General features: G+C 41.0%; 2 protein-coding genes across 10 annotated transcripts in view; one reads left to right on the top strand and one right to left on the bottom strand.

Annotated features, from left to right (window-relative positions):
* The first annotated feature begins 352 nt into the window (after positions 1–352).
* LOC139564389 (phosphomevalonate kinase-like) lies at positions 353–2,748 on the top strand. Its single transcript, XM_071383879.1, has 5 exons — positions 353–547; positions 659–722; positions 922–1,074; positions 1,334–1,463; positions 1,577–2,748. The coding sequence occupies exons 1-5, from the start codon at positions 459–461 to the stop codon at positions 1,723–1,725; spliced, it is 585 nt and encodes a 194-aa protein (XP_071239980.1). The 5' UTR covers positions 353–458; the 3' UTR covers positions 1,726–2,748.
* Positions 2,749–13,966, bottom strand: part of LOC139564387 (tropomyosin alpha-3 chain-like) — a 26,337-nt gene continuing 15,119 nt past the window's right edge. For 5 of the 9 annotated variants that reach the window (XM_071383872.1, XM_071383870.1, XM_071383874.1 and 2 more), the window contains 3 exons: positions 12,521–12,583; positions 12,339–12,408; positions 2,749–4,235 (listed from right to left, as the gene is read on the bottom strand). In XM_071383872.1, coding sequence (XP_071239973.1) covers positions 4,153–4,235; positions 12,339–12,408; positions 12,521–12,583 — 216 coding nt within the window. In that variant the 3' untranslated portion in view covers positions 2,749–4,152. Of the gene's footprint in view, positions 4,236–10,653; positions 11,021–12,093; positions 12,173–12,338; positions 12,409–12,520; positions 12,584–13,966 lie in introns of those variants that run through there. The other 4 variants (XM_071383873.1, XM_071383871.1, XM_071383878.1 and 1 more) reach the window with 1 other exon arrangement.

The following is a 13,966-nucleotide window of genomic DNA, read 5'->3' as shown; positions in this document are numbered from 1 at the left end:
TTTTCTTTCAATATCAGTGCAATATCCCTATTATTTTGCATTCACGTATTCAATTTGATGTTGTCATTAAAGAAACCATTAAATATTTTATATTTCATATGATTACCCTATTTCCGCATGTTAATGGTAAGGTCCATGATATGATGGCGATCTGTTACCGTAAACCTTGCATGACAGTATTTTTAACCAACGTTTGCCCATATTTTTAAGTTTATCAATTATAAGAATGACTACATCTTTAAATATATAAATAAACATAGTAAAACTATTGAAATATATATTTTTCTCTAAAAAATTCGATCAAATGAGCACATTTTATATTTAATGGCGCTTGTTATATGTACATTACTGTAGCCCAACCAACCATAATGCATGTGGACGTTAATTTGTACACGAAGAGGCTAGCTACACTGTATGAAAAATAAAATACAGAAATTGGTTGCTGCAACGTTATTTCGATGGCGACAGTAGAACCCAAACTCATTCTTTTATTTAGCGGGAAACGCAAATCTGGAAAAGATTACGTGACGGATTTGATTCACAAAAGGTACTATTGACACACTGTTTACAAACCTATCAAAGCTATTATCGCTGAATTGGATGCTCTATCACATATTATATTCGTTTAACAATGTGGTTTATGTATAATTTCTATCAGACTAGGTCCAGATGTATGCTGTATCGTGCGTCTCTCGGGTCCTCTTAAACAGCAATACGCACAGGTTAGTACTTGTGTACAGTTGTGCTACATCATCCTGGTCGATCCTCGGTCTGCAGGCTTGTGTTCCAGCTAGTACAACACTGAATTCAGATAATCGACCAGACATTAAGTGCTGGGCAGGAACAAAAGCCTGCATGCCCAGTTGGGTCTACAATACCCACTACCACTGTCTCTCTTTATATTACCCACTATGCCTACAGGACCATGGATTGGACTTTGATGAGCTGTTGGGAGCAGGTGAGTACAAGGAGAAGTACCGTGCTGACATGATCCAGTGGGGTGAGAAGCAGAGGGAGAAGGACCCAGGGTTCTTCTGTCGTGTGGCCATCAAGGAAGCCCAGCAGCCTATCTGGGTAAGATAACAAAATTCTCAATTGATCCACTGTTATGGGGAAACACACTACAAGCCAAGTCCCGCCACGTACAATTTATGTCAAACGCAAGTCTTTGAGTCAGGTCTTACTTGCTATTATTATTAGAAACTGACCATCTGCATATTTAGTGTTGGTGAACCTGACCAAATAACTTTTACAGGCACTGCCTGATGAGCAGTTGAAGCATCATGTATTGTCCTCTACCATTATACTTTCTCTAATCTCTATTGTGCCCCAGATTGTGAGTGATACGCGGCGTCTGTCAGACCTGCAGTGGTTCTGGAGGGAGTATCCTAGTCAGTCTCGCTGTGTTCGGGTGGAGGCCTCAGAAGAGACACGGCGGGAGAGGGGCTGGGAGTTCACAACAGGTGCAATACCTACACTGATAGCATTAGTGGTATAATAATGTTCTTCACTTTCGGAGAAATACAATACCTCTTCAACGACAATCAATTGAACACCACACCCTCTCTCTCTGCAGGAATAGATGATGCAGAGTCTGAATGTGGGCTCGACCAAGGAGTGGATTTTGATTGGATAATCAAAAATGAGGGCGATGGATCACAACTGGAGGAGCAGCTTGCTACTGGACTGCTCTCAATAGCCAAAGAAAAGGTGAAAGAAGACTGAATTGGAGAGGACATTACACAGCTGTAGGAACTTGCTGAAAGCTCTTGTTGGAAAGTGTAGTTGGGTTTACATTACACTATTTTCTGTGAAAATCCTTGAACATCTTTGTTACACTGAGGAGCAGCAGAAAGTGAGAATATGTAGTATTTATTTCTCCGTGTTCTGTACTATCAACTAAGTAGCAGGGCAAGAATACTTCAATCTGATCAAACACCCAAACATGTACTGTGTGTATATTAGCACTGACCAATATGTGAATTTACATGGATCACACACAGGTAACTGCCAAAATAAAACACTTGAGAAAATAAAAGATACAAAGTATATTGAAAGCTGGTGCTTCCACACAGGTGTGGTTTGAGTTAATTAAGCAATTAAAACATCCCATCGTGCTTAGGGTGATGTATAAAAATGCCCAGTAGCCCATTATTTTGGCTACCATGGCTAGAAGAGATGTGACTGTCACATTCATCCAATAAAGTGCAACACTTTAATAGCTGCCAAGGTGCATTGAAGCTTTTCTGGTGGCTCAATGCCCTATTAATTCACTATGTTGGGGTTTCCTTTATTTTGGCATTTACCTGTACTTCGTGATGTTCTCAACGCAGGAGGCAAATGTCATCAAGACCTAATGTGCAGATGACTTAATCTGTACTTATATAAAAGTGTCATATTGTGCCATTTTGTTTTTTTAGTCTTAGATTGTAAAATATGCTACTAGAAAGTAGAGTAAGTTGTAAATAGCTAGAAGATTAACTGGAAACCTGGAAAGTGCACATATGTTGACCCATAGTAAAATTAGCGCAATACTGCATTACACACCCATTCAACAGAATTAAATGTACTAGACACAGACATGATCAATGTTCTAATAGCAGGGTAAGTGTTAGTTCGTAAAACATTTTGAAGTAGACATGAGGGAATTAATGTTCACATTTTAAAAGAGCAACTCCATAGCACTCAATTTCTAAATTTAGAGTTTATTGGAGTTGTCAAACTGAAGAAAATAAATGGGAAAAAATATTTTGGAATGTCAATACAAATCGTGGTTCTTTATTTTCTTTAAATTGTGTCCATTTGTGTCATGATTATTACAATGAAAACATTACTGTTTACACCCTTAGCGTCGAGTGAAAATTTCCAGTTAAACTTGATGCAATATTTTACTTTTTATTTCTATAATTTTATAAGGTTTGCAGTTCACTTCATTTGCAGAAAAAAAATATTGTTTAATAGTCTATACTGATAAGTTTAGATAATAACCTTGTGTCCCTTCTCCCTATTTATTGGCCCCTATGCTTCCATTTTGGCAATGGAATGCGTAGTGATTGGCTGATCACTCCCCTCCCCCACATCTTATCGGGAAAAATAACAATTAGTTTAAAGAACTAAGGCTGCAATTGGCTAGAATATCTGCATTCAATTCTGTCTGAAGCTATACGACATTTATATCCCTTCAATGACCTACAACTCATTCATATTTCCTGATCTTGAAGGGGGAAGTTAACTGGGGGAAAAACATTCAGTTTACAGTAACTTGTGACAATGGCCCTTCTCAGAAAATTACTCCAGATAAAAACAAAAATACAAATGTCATGCAACTAAACAAAACACTTCTCCCTTATAAGACATAAACATGTCACCCCCCAGACCATACTTGTAAATTAACACAAAATACTTGACAAAAAAGGTAGCACAGTTGTGGACCCTCTGGGCATTGGCACAGTAGAAAAGCAGTGCTTGTGTAAGGATGTTCCAGCAGAAGGTGAGTGGTTAGAGGGGGACAAGGGTTTGAGGCGATATGTTGATAGGGCAAGTGGTTCAGATGGGGATAACAGAGGGAGAGTTTATAATCAAATGGTGGTCCCATTCCAAAGGGAGACATAAGTAGGTAAGAGTTATTACCCTCACCACCTTCATGTGTGTCCCAGTGGACACCAAATATCACCGTAAAAAGGGTAATCAGAAAAAGAGAGAAAAGCCTCAATGTATTTAAACGCTTACGGCTAAACAGCTAGCAGCCAAAGAAAGATCATAGGAATGGCCTCAAAACACAAAATCACACACCTGAGCTGGAATGTGAATATTACAAACCTGTGAGACACTTAAGATGTGAGTGCTTGAGTAAATGTTTCCCTTTTAAGACTAAAAGAATGCTATGAAGAGGCTATAAAAAAAAAAAGATATAAAAGAAAAAAGGGGGGGGGATGCTTAGAAGAGCATCCGCAGATACTGGGGTGGAATGTGGGCGAGGCGGTCAGCCATTTTGGTCTACTGGGGAGAAACGTTTGGCTAGGTGTGGACTGAAGAAAGTGCTACCTTCACCAAAAACAATGAACAGCCCCCCCCACCCCCCCGCTAAACACAGTCAGCCAGCACAGACAGAGAGAGGGCCAGAGGTGAGGTGGTGGAGGGGGCAGTAGCCACTCAGAAGCTGTTGAGGTCCTCCAGGGTCTTGTCCAGGGTGGCGTGGATGTTGACATTCTCCTCCTTGGCGTTGGCTAGCGCATCTGTAAATCACACAAAGAAAAAATGAATGTAAGATAAGGATCCTCCTGATGGTGAGATGAGGACGTAGGAGGCAAGACATTGAGATGTTAAAGTGGTGTTTGAGTTTCCTAAGAGGTCTACTACACTATAGTGGAGCAACGCCAAGGGCAAAACCATGTCAATCCACATGACAAAACCTGATAGCATCAAATCAGTACATGACTACTTTGAAAACAATAAATCACATACATTTAAAAAAAACAAGGATAAACAAGGAATGAGTTCAGCTGTAGCTGACAGAAGAAGTAAGACATCTATTTCTGCAACTAAAAAAGATGGTATAGCACCTGGTCAGATATTGAAGTTGGAGATCCCCCTTAATACCAGGGGTCAACAAATATCAGAAAGTGCTTCCTGGTAATTCTAGCAGTACCTCAAAAGGGGAACTTAGACCAAATCATAACTTTTGAAAACAACTTCTCTATATAGTGACAGAACCAAATTTGTAAGCCTTAATCTGTAAAACAAAACCCGGGGTGACTAAGGTAAATTCTATGACATAGCTTCATAATTCACAAGGTCTCCATAGAGCAAAGAGAGCCATGTTGTATGCTATACATTGTGGAGGTTTGGAATCACCAGAGAATAATTCCCTATTTAACTACAGTATAAGTCACCTTGAAACAAACACACCCCGAGCTACTGCATGGCCTTATTTAGCTCTGACAGAGTGAGAACGTGGCAGAAATTTGTAGCATGACGAGATCTACTCACACTAACGTTAGAACATTTAATTTTAAAAGTCTGACCCGTCAGCCACATTTACAATTTAGGCCTTTAGCATACACCTTTATCCAGAGCGACTTACATTCAACTTCAAAAGCAAAGTATTTACTTCAGCACATTTCAGACATGGAATGCAACACAATGTGCTTTACAGAAGAAAAAATATATATAAAAGCTGAAATATTTATAAAAGCTTAAATATTTACCACATAACAAGATTTTCTTTTTAATTACAAACTCAACTAAAATGCACCCTAAGGAAAAGCTAAGCTAAAAATGTGTTTTAAGATGAGGGAAAAATGTATTCACCTTATTTGTTGGCCATGTAACAATTGTTTACTTAACGAACAGTAAGATCTGTCCTGCTAATGCTCTAGCACCCTGTAGCTAGTCTGGGTGTTGAGGACATGGGATCTACTAGATAGCTTGAAGCTGACTTGTGTTGGTGATAAAAACCTAAAAGCTAGCATTCTATAGACAAGATGTGGTGTGTGTGACTCGAGATAGAGAGCCTGGAAGAGTTAAGAACAATGCCTCATTGTCTCATCTTCCTGGCATCTGGGAAACTAAGTAAAAGACCATCCTGTGTAGATAACCAAGGTGGCTTATGGGAAGGTTAGAAGTGACTGACTAAGCAATCTTGGTATCAGCTATATAAAAAAAACTAAAGGCTAGACTCTCAGCCTAACAGTCAGTCAAGACTGGTGGGCTGACGGTCTCATTATTGCAATAATTAATCAATATTAAATAAAGATAATTGTTTGAAGAAATGACCAAGACTCTCTCAGTACTGAATATTCACGACGGATATTAGATACGTCCACAGTTTCAGCACCCCTCAGGTTCTCTGGCAGGCTATTCCAAAGGCTGGGGGTATAATAACTAGAGGCTGCCTCTCCATGCCTCTTGGTCCTAGGCTTCAGGATAGTTAAAAGGCCAGTGCCAGAGGACCTGAGAGACCTATTGGGTACATAACTTAAAAGCATGTCTGACATGTGTTGGGGTGCACAATCGCAGATTAATTTATAAACCCAATAGAATCTTTAAAATATATTCCAAAACTCAGGCAGCCAGTGCAAAGACCTTAAAACCGGGATAATGTGTGCTCTCCATCTGGTCTTGGTCAGTACCCGTGCTGCAGTATTGTGTATGTTTTGCAGTTGACCAATGGCTTTCTTGGGTAGACCAGACAGGAGAGCATTACAGTAGTCAGACCTGTCAACTTAAGGTAGTGAAGACAACCACGTCAGTAAAAACATTCCTCAAAGCAGCCATCAAAGTCAGTGCTAGTAAGGAAACAAGTCCAAGTGCTAGAGTAAGAAAGTAGTGGGGTTTTATTTTGCTTGCTATGAACATGTTTTGTACTGCCTGCATGGGACAGCAAGTGTTATATTTATATTACTTTAATTCACAGCATATTGGTTGATATGCTAGTATGGCTATCGTCACCAGGTTTCTCAACATGTAGCTTTATTTGGTATTCATCACAACGTTAGGTCGGTAATTTACTAGCCAACATTATCTTAACTTTGTCTTATTAAACTGGAAAGAGACCCTCCATAAAATCTTGGCTGGCTTGAACAAGAAAAATATTTTTAAAAGCATACTAGCAAAGTTAGCTAGCAATGTATTCACTCAGCCAGCTTCTGCTTAAAATTTGTAGCCAACCTAATTATATATTTTTTAACTTGCAGTAGCACAGTCATGGTGCACTAGATGGAAACAATGACTACATGCATACATACCAGTCAAAAGTTGACACATCTACTCATTCAAGGGTTTCTCTTTATTTTTCTATTTTCTACATTGTAGAATAGACATCAAAACTATGAAATAACACATGGAATCATGTAGTAACCAAAGTTAAAATATATTTTATATTTGAGATTCTTCAAAGTAGCCACCCTTTCCCTTGATTACTGCCAAGCTCTCTCAACCAGCTTCATGAGGTAGTCACCTGGAATGGTTTTCAATTAACAGGTTAGCCTTGTTAAAAAATAATTTGTGGTATACAGAAGATAGCCCTATTTTGTAAAATACCAAGTTCATATTATGGCAAGAACAGCTCAAATAAGCAAAGAGAAACAACAGTCCTTCATTACTTTAAGACAGGAAGGTCAGTCAATGCGGAAAATTAAGAACTTTTAAAGTTTAAGTGCAGTCGCAAAAACCATCAAGCCCGATGATGAAACTGACTAATGAGGACCGTCACAGGAAAGGAAGACCCAGAGTTACCTCTGCTGCAGAGGATAAGTTCATTAGAGTTAACAGCCTCAAATTGCAGCCCAAATAAATGCTTCAGAGTTCAAGTAACAGACACATCTCAACATCAACTGTTCAGAGGAGACTGCGTGGAACAAGCCTTCATGGTCAAATTGCTGCAAAGAAACCACTACTAAAGGACACCAAAAAGACTTGCTTGGGCCAACAACAAAAAAACAAGCAATGGACATTTGAAAGGTGGAAATCTGTCCTTTGGTCTGATGAGTCCAAATGTTATTTTTGGTTCCAACCGCCATGTCTTCGTTAGACGTAGAGTAGCTGAACAGATCTGCACATATGTGGTTTCCACCGTGAAGCATGGAGGTGGTGTGATGATGTGGGGGTGCTTTGCTAGTGACACTGTCAATGATTTATTTAGAATTCAAGGCACACTTAACCAGCACAGCTACCACATTCTGCAGCGATGCGCCATCCCATCTGGTTTGCGCTTAAAATGGGACTATCCTTTGTTTTTCAACAGGAAAAATTACCCAACACACCTCCAGGCAGTGGAAGGGCTATTTGACCAAGGAGACTGATGGGAGTGCTGCATCAGATGACCTGGCCTCCACAATCAACCGACTTCAACCCAATTCAGATGGTTTGGGATGAGTTGGACAGCAGAGTGAAGGAAAAGCAGCCAACAAGTGTTTAGCATGTGGGAAGTCCTTCAAGACTGTTGGAAAATCATTCCAGGTGAAGCTGGTTGAGAGAATGCAAAGAGTTCTCAAAGCTGTCAAGGCAACAGGTGGCTACTTTGAGGAATCTCAAATGTAAAATATATTTTAATTTAACACTTTGGTTACTACATGATTCCATATGCGTTATTTCATAGTTTATGTCTTCACTATTATTGTACAATGTAGAAAATAGTAAAAATAAAGAAAATCATGGAATGAGTAGGTGTGTCCAAACTTTTGACTGGTACTGTATATGTACGGACAAAGCCATCAATCACGTGACAACATTGATTTCTATGTGAAGACTCAATAGTGCATCAGTCAAATGAAGTCGGATAAGATGGCATCTCATTGAGACATAGCATGCGCAATTTGTGCTAGTCCAGGAAGAGACGTTGCAGGCTAGCTCAGTGCTGCCCTCATTGAGTAACTCAAGTTGAAGGCCGACCGGGGTACTGATGGCTGCCATTAGAACTACCTTATGTTGTGAGCAATTAAAAAATATATATATATATGTTCAAGGACATAAATCTGGTGTATTAGAAGCAATTGGTACCATGATTTATTATTTACACGAAGATTGACCTTTTTCCATTCACTAAAAACAGGGGAATCCCGTTTTCTGCTAACAATGCCTGGGGTACTACGGTCAGCCTTAAACTGCCAATGCTTAAATGAGAGCAGGGGGGGGGGGGGGGGTCAGTCTTTCTCCCCTGGATGGAAACAAATCATTTGGTAATAATTTACTTATTGTCTACAAAAAGAAAAAAAGTAGCCTAATATACATTTTATTATATATTTAACAGACACCATTTATCTCTGCTGAAAAGTAGGTAACCTGCCTTTTCAGGGAAATTTGATACACAACTTTATTTTAGTTGTGGGTCTTGTGATTTATTTATGGAATGGCTGAATGAGTGGATGATATTGATATACCAAGACTTTATGGCAATGTTAGTAATGCTTATTCTGTCAATCTGCGATTTCTACATACTTTTTTTGGACTTTTAAAATTGATAGGCTAAACCTATTGATTCTTGAAGAATATAACTTATGAATGCCTCATGAGCGTACTATAGCTGGCGTACCTCATAACCCAAAATATAAGCTTGCTTGTTTGTAAACAATGTAATTGTAAATAACCACTAAAGCCTCAACATGGTTAAAACTATGATTTTACATCATGGCTGGTCAGTCTTGACGTCCATCACTCGGTCTTATGATTTTGAAAGTGGTTGTATTTCTCCAACCTCATCCCTTTATTACCCCTTTTTCCTCCCCAATTTCGTGGTATCCAAGTGGTAGTTAGTCTTGTCCAGTCGCTGCAACTCCCGTACGGACTCGGGAGAGGCGAAGGTCGTGAGCCCTCAAACACAACCCAGCCAAGCCGAACTGCTTCTTGACACAATACCCGCTTAACCCGGAAGCCAGCCGCACCAATGTGTCGGAGGAAACACCTGGCGAGCGTGCATGCGCCCAGCCCGCCACCGGAGTCGCTAGAGTGCGATGGGACAAGGACATCCCGGCCGGCCAAACTCTCCCCTAACCCGGATGACGCTGGGCCAATTGTACACCGTCCCATGGGTCTCCCGGTCGCTGCGACAGAGCCTGGACTCGAACCAGGATCTCTAGCCTTAGACCACCATTGAATATTGTGATTTTTTGGGCTATAATTATGCTATGGTAATATTATCCCACCCCTAATGCATTTATGTCAAGATAGCAAACATAAGACTGTAATAAAAGGTTGTGTATTTAGTTATGGGTGTGTAATGAATTCTGTAGATTTAAGTCAATAATTACCAAGTTAATATCTTGCACTATGACAGTCATTGCTCAGTTGACTCATTTTGTGCATGTCATTTTGATGTCATTGAATAGTCCATTTTAGGCATCTTGTCAAACTACTTACTGTAGCATTAGCTGTACATTGACAATGCTGTGTGTACTGATACTGTGTTTGGAATACCAACACTGACTGAGCTAGTCCCTATTACAGGCTTTTCCACTTCAGTAACAAGGATGAGTGAATTTATCTACAAATAATAAACATTCCTGACACCAGGTCACATTAAAAATACAATATTTGCACTACTTCAATAATTAGTGCACTGACCAGGTTAATGTTCTACCAGCATATCTTTTAGGTTATTTTACAAATGAAAAAAATTCTATATTTGCAAGTTTGTATACTTAGTTCTCTGACAATGTAATAATTGCACCTGCAAATCTGTTTTGAGCTTTCCTCTTTTGGGTCACTTCATAAGACGTGACTCAGAACGTGTGAGAGAAAGGTAAGGGTCTGTTCCACACCTGTAATCTAAGATTACACAAACCTGGTCCGCAACAGTGGATCGTCTTTGAGTGATCACCAGGACAGATTTAAAAAATGTGTGTGTCTGAGGGTGTTATGCCTTTGGTGCCAATTCAAGAAGTGCAGCAAAATCTAGCCTAACACTCACAACGATTTTAAGTACTTATTGTGCCCACAGTAATGCTTGTGATAACATTTTCTTGACCAGAATACCTCCACTTAACCCCTTATTCTCGGGGGGGGGGGGGGTGCATCAGACAGCATCAGACTACACTGACCCACCTTCGGTGATGCATAGTGATGCAAAATGCATAGTGGAGCGTAACCAATGAAACCCAGACAGCGTGGACAGCCAAAAACCAGTGAACATAGAGAGCACAGACAACAGCCAAGGCATTCTTTTTCCCCCTCTTCATTAGGTACAGAGAGAGTCACAAATACAGAGTGTGTGAACATGAGTTTGTCAGAGACTGAGCAGTGCAGTACAGATAGGAAAGGAGTCCAGACAGATGGACAATAAAAGACAGACAGTAACACAGAAACTCAGCCAGCGTGCTGGCCACAACTGGGCCAATGATAAAGGGAGATGAGAGAACAGTCCAAAGAGAAAGGAAGAGACAGGCACTGGTGACTACGGGGAGGGTTTGGGTCTTTCTCTCTAGAAAGGAGGGGGGGGGGAGAGAGAGCACGCAACCATTGTGGCAGTTCAGGCAGACCGAATTCAGAGTACTGGGTTTCCAGAAATCTAACGAGTCCAATTTATCTGAAATAGAGACGGAGCAATGGCAATTTAACACTTCAAATAATACTGACACACCATGGTTATTGTCGTCATGGGGGTGTAAACTCACAGCAAGCCTGCAATCCATGCAACTCCAAAACACACCATGCATGACCGGAATTTAAGGGCAACTCCACCAATTTTTCAGCCTCGTTTTCATTATCTCCAGCACAACACCAGTGTCAACATGTGAAAACAGCACATTTAAGTTGTTAAAAATGTTAAAGTTCTACCCGATGATAACATCAAAAGTTAAGTGACTTGGGCTAGAACCTCACTGGTGTGTTTTACTTTTATTAAACCTGTGATAAGCATCATTTTTTTAGGCCCTTTAACCACAGAAATGCTCAATTTTCACATATGTAGACACTGGTTTGGTGCTGGAGATGAATGATGTTAAAGTGGCGGAATTGCCCTTTAAGTGTATTACAGTAGAAGACTGGGATACTCAAACTTGTAATTGAATTAGACTGAAAGAAATTGGCCAACTAAACAAGCAGATAACATACACACAAGCTGCAAATCAATAGTTCCAAATGGAATCCCTGACCTAGGCTAGAGTCAAGCGCATTGATTTCCATAAAAATATAATATGTCCACGGTTACATGTGATAGTGTGCGAGCCATATCTACATAAAGTCTTAGTGTTCGTGTCTTGTGTTGTGCCGTTGCCAAGGTGACAGCTCACATCCGTTACTTTGCAGAAGTGATTGATAAGATATAAAGGGGAAAGTTCAAGGTCTCTGGATACGTTCTTCTCCCACTGCAGATTTACTTGTAGCTACCATATGCTTGTATCCATCTACAATATGTCTATCTCTAGAGTCAGAATAAAATGGTATGTGTGCATGGAAGTGTACATGGTAGGCTATGCCTCAATACATTTTCCAGCAAACAGCCAAAGGCTACCAGAGCACATTCCACTACAATAGTTCCCTAGCAACTCAACTTGTACCATCCCCTTATGACAGTCTGCATACTGTTACTGAAGCATACTGTTATTAACACACTCCAGTTCAACCCACACCACAACAGGCATCTAAATGAGTATTTACATGGAGGTCATGTCATTGAGGGCATGGTCCAACTCCTCACTAATGGCTTTGTACTTCAATTTCTGTGCATAGAGCTCATCTGTGGGCGCACAGAGGGGGGAGAGGAGAAAGGGATGAGGAGAGATGTACACCAAGGGGGATGAGAGAAAGACAAAGCCAGAGAGGGTACAGGAGGGAGAGTACAGTTTATAACACCTCATAACAGTACTGTGAAATTACAACAATGTGGAGAGTGAGAGTCCTACCTTCCAGGTCATCAATGGTCTTTTCCAGTTTGGCCACTGATCTCTCAGCAAACTCAGCACGGGTTTCAGCCTATGGGAAAATAACAAGTTTATTAAACCCACCACAGCAATACAGGCACATATCACAGCATCAGTCATCAACCATTCAGAGATTCATGATAGGCGTTTCTGGGGAATCTCACCTCTTTGAGTTTGTCGGTCAGGATCTTGATCTCCTCCTCATACTTGTCCTCTTTCTGGGAGTACTGTAGGGGACAAAGGAAGAGAAAAGCCAATCAGAGAACCACACGTTTGGGACACTAGGGAGTCCTCGGGTTTATTCAGGACAGCACAACAGAGCTTTCGCATAGAACAGCCATGATTCTTCTGTCATGTAGTAGAAACATGGCGGGACATCTGCGACTGTAATTAGGAACAGATACTGACCTGCAAAGAAACCCCCTGGGAAGGGGGTTGGCCTACAATTAGGAGAAACAGATTCTTATTATTCCTCATTCCTTTTGAGTACTCAGTCTGGTCATAAGCTTTTGAATGTGGCTGCTGTATGATGAGTATTTGTGTTTGAGTCGAAACAGGTTGCCAGTGGCAACTCTACCCACTCTACCACCACAGACAGAAGGGGCAACCCAGACAATTTGCAGGGCTATCCGTTTAGAATGTTCACCACCAAATATGGTAGCGAGAGGAACTCCAGTCGAGGGTAGTGAGAGGATGGAACTAGGTGAAGCTGGGCCGACATTTGTACACAACTAGAATCTGTTATGGACACAGTGCACAAAGTTTTAGTGACCTGACGCTTTGCCAAAGTTAAAAACGTGCTTTGTTGGGAGTGCAAGGTCGAATTGAGTTTGTGCACACGCGCACTTCAGAGGGAGCGTTCCCTAATGGAAATATGCTACAACGCACCAATAGGATCTCACTAATTCGTGTTTGGCACACCTCCTTGCTTGTTCTGCCCACTATGCTTAATTTGCTCCCACTAAACGACACAGATAAACTCTTTGGTTAGTTATAAATATCTTTGCTACCACCTTTGTGCGGACCGAGCTGCAACAGTGCAGTGGGAAGGCATGGGCTCATCAAGCTGTGAAGCTTTTGAGAGAAGGTGTGTAGACTGAGTGTGACTCAACATGCCTGAGGAGTTAGAGATTGACCGTTTTTCTATCTGTGCAGCTTTCAATGCAGCTAGAGTTTGGGTGGGAGAAAAAGAATGAAAACAAAAACAGGCTTCTCGTCAGATGACATCATTGGCAGACACTCGTTTGGCAATGGGAGTTTGCTGAAAAGGCCTCTTTCTCTGAGCTACAGAGCACTGGTGTTGTGCAGTACAGTGTCATCACCCTAGAGGGGGGGGGGGGGGGGGGGGGTTAGGACAGATGTGGGTTTGCATTCTTGCAGCTGCAAAGTCAGGGTGTGGCCTCTTATCCAGAAGACCTTAAGGATTACACCACAGCAGACAATCACCATGCAGACTCCCTCCCTGCCCTGAAACACCTTAGTTAGAACCAGTCCTGGGCCCTTTCAGATGGGAGAAAGAAACAGATGTTCAGGATTGAGGAGTCCCCGGTGAGCTGGTTTTGATGCCTGCTTATATGTACTTCCTCGTTCCACTTTAATGGCAACAGGAG

Source organism: Salvelinus alpinus, chromosome 35 (genome assembly GCF_045679555.1).
Source record: "Salvelinus alpinus chromosome 35, SLU_Salpinus.1, whole genome shotgun sequence".
NCBI classification, from domain to species: Eukaryota; Metazoa; Chordata; class Actinopteri; order Salmoniformes; family Salmonidae; genus Salvelinus; species Salvelinus alpinus.
Note: the sequence above shows the minus strand (reverse complement) of the source record. Positions and strands in the feature narration are given on the sequence as shown.

What these genes read in the sequence shown, in the direction of transcription:
- LOC139564389 (XM_071383879.1), top strand. Translation starts at nt 459, where the DNA reads ATGGCGACAGTAGAACCCAAACTCATTCTTTTATTTAGCGGGAAACGC. An exon ending in TTAAACAGCAATACGCACAG is followed by an intron (nt 723 to 921) that starts GTTAGTACTTGT and finishes CTATGCCTACAG; the next exon opens with GACCATGGATTGGACTTTGA. An exon ending in GGGCTGGGAGTTCACAACAG is followed by an intron (nt 1,464 to 1,576) that starts GTGCAATACCTA and finishes CTCTCTCTGCAG; the next exon opens with GAATAGATGATGCAGAGTCT.